The sequence below is a fragment of the Pygocentrus nattereri genome, chromosome 23, assembly GCF_015220715.1.
Source record: "Pygocentrus nattereri isolate fPygNat1 chromosome 23, fPygNat1.pri, whole genome shotgun sequence".
In the NCBI taxonomy this organism is placed as follows: Eukaryota; Metazoa; Chordata; class Actinopteri; order Characiformes; family Serrasalmidae; genus Pygocentrus; species Pygocentrus nattereri.
The window spans coordinates 1,428,929-1,434,928 of record NC_051233.1 but is presented as its reverse complement, the minus strand read 5'-3'; the positions used below and the strand labels follow the sequence as shown (position 1 = coordinate 1,434,928).

The following is a 6,000-nucleotide window of genomic DNA, read 5'->3' as shown; positions in this document are numbered from 1 at the left end:
CTTACATTAAAAGTAAATGAGGCTTTTTCCTTCTCCTGTAAAGTTCCCATTCTGGAGATATCAAGTTCTTCCAACAGCAGCGATAAGTAATGCTATAAATAAGTAAGGGCAGTAAGGGCTCACTTATAATGATTTTGGTGACACTTTCTCTGAATGTCACCTTTGTCAGCATCTATAAACACATTGCTAACATGTTATAATGCATTCATAAGGCATAATAAACATGGCTATAAATATTTATAAAAATGCATTCTATGTTATAGCCATGCTTATTATGCATCATGAATTGTTAATGCATTATAAGTGCTGTTCATAACACATTATAAGAGCTCATAAGCTGTATTAGTCCGCTCTGAGTAAAGTGGAGCGTGCTTGACTAAAGCCTCCTCCAGGGTTCAGACTGAGGCTTCAAGTTGAAGAATTTACTGAAGGATTTACTGAAACACTAAAACACAATAAAGCTCATTACAGGCTTCAAATGTCAGAGTTTAAACTAGAGCAACATCAGAGTTTCACCCAATGTGGGAAAGTCAATGTTCACCACTGTTAATGTTCACCACTGTTAATGTGCACCACCATTAATGTTCACCAACGTTAATGTTCACCAACGTTAATGTTCACCACCGTTAATGTTCACCACCGTTAGCCTGGCACTGATTTAACACTGCATATCCAATAGAACGCCAGCAGAAACTAAACAGGAACATGTACACATATATATATATATATATATATATATATATATATATATATATATATATATATATAAAATAAAATATATACACACATACATACATACACACACATACATACACACACACACACACACACACACACACACATCATACAGACCTCAAATATGTCAAGTGTATTAAAATGGAGAAAACCTGGAAATCGGGTTTGTGACCGTAGCGTACAGTAGATGGCACTGAAGCTCTCTGCACTGGGGAGGATGTGAAACCAGTTTGTATGGATTTGGTGCAGACATGAATCATAACTTGGGATAAATGTGCAATGAAAAGACAAGATATAAATAACAAAAAAAGCTTTTGTAAAATTCACATGATCAGTGTCCTGTGGTTCACAGTCTTCAGTCCGGCTGCAGAGCCTCCCATTTCATTTCCAGTTAAACTAGGGAAACATGGTTTTTGCACTGTGTGTCAGAACCTGGATGTGCCTCATTGACGAAGATGGTGGAGCAAAGTGGACACAACAAAAGCAATGGTCATAAAAGAGTCTGGGAGATCATGTCCAGATCCAGGGTAAGACTCAGTGGACACGTGACGGTATGCAATGGCAGCAATCCGGTCCAAGGATTCATCCAATCATCCTACTGAGGTCTAACAAATGTTTACTACCCTCCTTTTCAGCTTCACACACCGAAAAACAAACAAAATAAACGTTGAATTTTATAAACAAATTACACTATCAATGGGAATTAAGTCTCTGTTGGCTAAACGTTTTACAGGATTACACACCATGTGCACCTTCTGACATTGAGTTAGTGCTCATGGGTGTAAACTAGGGATGCAAATTATCGATTAATTCATTAATCATTAGTTGATTGATCTTATCGATCGACTTTCGATTAATTGATAAGCAGCGTTTTTCACCTGAATTTCAGTGTTTCAATAGGGCCTTTAAAAATATCAGCTAAATAGTTAAAACTCAGAGTTCAAAACGTATATATTGTATTATGATAATTATATTGTATTATATTATATTATATTATATATTCCTCAAGTAATTATGCATTAGGAAAAGAAAGCAGACATGTTTTTTATGGTATAACAAAATACATTCTTTAATTTAAAAAAAGAAATAAATTAAGGACTGGCTCAGTTCTTGCATTTGAAACATTAGACATATTTAAAAAAAAAAAAGGGTCCCTGGACACAACATAGAACATTACAGAGCCTCAAACCAGAAAAATCAAATAAAGTAATGATCAAATCATGTTACCCTTTCCTATCTGAAATGTGGCAAATGGCTATACAGCTCATATCACAACTGGACCTATATATTTTTGTTCAAGAAAATGAGCATGTTAACGTGGTCAGGGGTAAGGCGTGTGCGCAGTCTATTTACAGTGAGGCCAGCTGCTGAAAATACACGCTCAGATGGGACTGATGTGCCTGGCGTACACAAATACCGTTTTGCTAGTTTTGCCAGCTTCGGAAACCTCCCTTCATTCACTTTCCACCAGAATGTGGGGTTCGACTCAAGAAGTGCAGGAGGGTCCTTTAAGTACATGTCGACTTCGCTCTCCACGCCACCTTTGCGGGCATTGGAATAGGTTTCACCCAGGAGTAAACTCATAGCAGATGTAGCCCCATGTCGCTGAGGCGCTGCTGACTGGACAGTGTTCCCGTCCTCTCCAGCGGTGGCGGCACCTGTTGCTGTGACGCTGTCGCGTTCAGCTGTAGCCAGTTCAAGCAGTTTGGAATGAGCTGACCTCCTGGTAGCTGGAGGTAGAAATTCCAGGTGTTTGTGGCGAGGGTCAAGCATAGTTGCGACCATAGGGGTGGATGAGTCGAGGTCATCAGACTTAATCTGTTGAAAATAGAAACAATAGGCCTACAATTATTAAAAACGATACAACTGAATGACAATTACATTAGGGCCTATTGTTTGCATCATTATTTTTTATCATTATTATTATTATTGTTATTATTATTGAATATAGATAGTTTTAATAATTAATGGATGCATACCTTCATGCGCTCGCCCAGCGAATCTCGCACTCTTTCCTTGAACTCTGCGACTTTGTGGCTGTCCCCATCTGCAGCGCCAAGGTGATTGTTCATTTGACTGAACGTGATTGGGTAAGTGTTTGAGATTGACACCTCCGACTCGGTAGACATCACCGTAGTTGCACACTTCAGGGTTCCCAACACGGGTGCCATATCTTCCATTAGCTGCCAGTAGTCGTCTCTCAACTCCAGCGTCCTCGCATCTGCCAGTTTTGTCACGGACCGGTCTGATAACACGGCTGACACGGCCCACCGCTGTTCGACTAGGCGCTGAAACATGTCGCAGACAGAGTTCCACCTGGTTTTACAGGATTGAATGAGGCGATGCGGTGGAAGTGACATTTGCTGTTGCTTTTCTTCCAGGGCTTTGGTTGCGATTGTGCTGTGGTGGAAATGTTTCACCAACCTTCCCGCTGCCACTATTGCTCTGCTTACCCCAGCAGCAGCAAAGCCATCATTGACTGCGAGATTTAGCGTGTGTGCAAAACATGCAACTGATTTCCAGCTGACTCGCGTGGGGTTGTTTGCTTGGACAATGTTTCTAGCGTTGTCGTGAACACACGCTGTAACGCGACCGGAGAGTCGCCACAACATCATTGAGCTTGTCAGCTAAATTGTCAGCGGTGTGTCTATCCGACATGTTTGTCGTAATCAGCACTGCAGATTTTAGCTGCCAGTTCTCGTCAGTGTAGTGGCACGTCACGGTCATGTAACTTTCTGTTGTTAGAGCCGCCCAACAATCTGTTGTCAGGGCTACAGCAGTAGCAGTAGCTAGCTTTGTTTTTAGCTCACTCTTCTTTTTTTCGTAGCGAGCTTCGAGGCAGGAGGTTATTGATGGCCTCGAAGGGATATTGTAGCCTGGCTCTACGAACGCAATGAGAACCTGAAATCCTGCACCGTCAACTGTGTTGATTGGCATCAAATCTCTCTCGATCATGCTGCATATCCTCTCTGTAATGCCCTCCACCCTTCTCTCATCACACGCTCGCCTTCCCAGTGTAGCTGTGATTTTAGGTTGACCAGGTGCACTGGTGCCATGCAGGACAGCTGCATGCACGGTGTTCAAATGATAACTGAGTGAGCTGGTGGAACTGTTGTATTTCAATACCGCATTACACAGAGGACATTTGACTTCTTTGCCTAAATTAACAATGTTGAAATGGTCCCACACCGCACTTCTTTTCGCCCGCTTCATTTTGTTTTCAACCCTGCTCTCTCGCGATACGTGTTCACCTCTCGTTCTTACGCTCTGTTCAAGTTACTACAGTAGCGCCCTCTAGCGATTAATTGCGATTAATACATTTTGTTCGAGCAACCTCTTGATCGACAATTAATCTAAAGTCGATTAATCATTTGCATCCCTAGTGTAAACACCACTCTGTGTACAGCTCCCCACGGTTCCAACAACATACAGCCAGCCTGATCACATGACCACAGCATATTGCCCATTCAGCATAGCTCACTGGTTTGAACAGTAGGGTCACTATTACTATGAGTGCACAACACCACCCATCACGACAAACTATTTCTCTGTTAATCCGCTTCAAACCCATTTTGAAAGCAGCATGATGAGCAGGGTTTGTATTCATGACATGGTGGAAAAAAACAGACTTGAAGCTTTGAGTGCAGCAGCCACACCACTTTAAGGCTACGTTCACATTACCAGGCTGAAGTCAAGCAAATCTGATTTTTTGTCCTAATTGGACTAAGATCTGGTGTTTTCAGGGCTGTGTGGACACAAATCTGATCCTTGCAAATCCAAGTCACTTTCATATGTGGTCCTAGATCGGATACGTATCCGATTTGTGGTCATGTGACCTTAATGTGACGCTCAGATCGAAATTCATAGACTTTTTATCCACTGCGCTGCTCCATCATTCAGCATTACCATGGCAGCCGCGCCGAACAGACGTTACAGCCTGTAAACGGTGGAAAAGCAGCTCATCTCTCCTTTTTCTCCTCCGTCTGGCTCTAATAATGAAGCTGAGAGCTGATCAGAGTTAATGATCTTCTCAGCGAAGCTCGTTCTGCTCGTTAGTTTGTGCTGATGATGCAGTGATTCAGTCACGTGACGTTACTGAGTAGGAGGAGCTCATGAGGGTCAGTTCAGGAGCCGGTTCACCACATTAATGACCGATTTGAATCACTGACCTAAACGAGAGCGAACCATCATGTCAGAGATCAGATTTGAGCAATGAGGCTTGTAATGTGAATGTACCAGGATGCTTACACTGGAAAACAAAACCCTCCGCTGTCCCCAAACTGCACAGACCACCAACTTAAAGGGTCAAAGCGCTTTCACGCCTACCTCATTTGGTGCGGACCTACCAACTTTTTCTCTAGTCCTTTTTCTTAACCAGGTGTGAACTTGTATTCAGGTTCACTCCAAAGAGCTGAACTATCGTTCATTAAAAGTCGTCGGGTCGGTCCGCTTGGAAGTGAATCCTGGTTCAGTTTGCTATGGAAGCATTTTTAAGATGATCCACACTAAACGAGAGCTCAACGCCAGATCATGCTTTCCTCAGTGCAGGTCAGCACTTTGCTGTGTTCACAGACTCGTATCGTTCCCACAGCATGGAAATAATAAAGACTTTGCTCCCACAGCAGGTAAAAGTGGCCCAAATCTGATCTTCCTCCTGTGAAACAGATGAGTGTCTGTGTGTCAGTGGGAACAGACAAACACATTTTCAGTTCTGATTTGAGACGCTTTCATGTGTGGTACTGAAATCCAATACGCATCAGATTTGCAGCGATGCGACTCAGCCTGACCTGCCAGACTGGAATTACATTAATCTAACTTCATATTCATCACAATTTCATTCTGCTGAGAAAAATCAGACGTGAATCCAGACGTCTGTGTTCGAAGAGTCATGTCAGAACGCAGCTGTTGGAGCAAGAGGCTCCAGCGTCAAGAGAACACAGTCTGGGTGATAGGCCCAGCTGTCAGTCAGTGTAGCTTCCTGATGGCTCCTGTGAGGCTGGTGAAGATGAAGCTGATCCTCTGGGAGCGACTGCCATTCGTTGGCAGTTGTGATTGTTTACCTCTGGATGAGCCTTGAAGCAGCATGATGCTCTGATCTTCGGTGCATGTGGGTCAGTTTAGTAGGTGACTCGAAATCTACCCTCGTCCTCACCAGAGACGTGCTGAACAGAAATGTTCTGTACATGCCACTCTTTCTTTGTTTAGAACATGAGAGGTGATAAATGCTCGAGCTGCTTCGCATACATATTTTTAACTGGACAGGTC

General features: G+C 42.9%; 1 protein-coding gene across 1 annotated transcript; it reads right to left on the bottom strand.

Annotated features, from left to right (window-relative positions):
- Nucleotides 1–2,001: 2,001 nt before the first annotated feature.
- LOC119262223 (E3 SUMO-protein ligase ZBED1-like) lies at nucleotides 2,002–4,482 on the bottom strand. Its single transcript, XM_037533294.1, has 2 exons — nucleotides 2,715–4,482; nucleotides 2,002–2,553 (listed from the first exon to the last, which is right to left on the bottom strand). Exons 1-2 carry the CDS (start codon nucleotides 3,348–3,350, stop codon nucleotides 2,017–2,019), a joined length of 1,173 nt encoding a protein of 390 aa, XP_037389191.1. The 5' UTR covers nucleotides 3,351–4,482; the 3' UTR covers nucleotides 2,002–2,016.
- Between the last annotated feature and the right edge of the window lie 1,518 nt (nucleotides 4,483–6,000).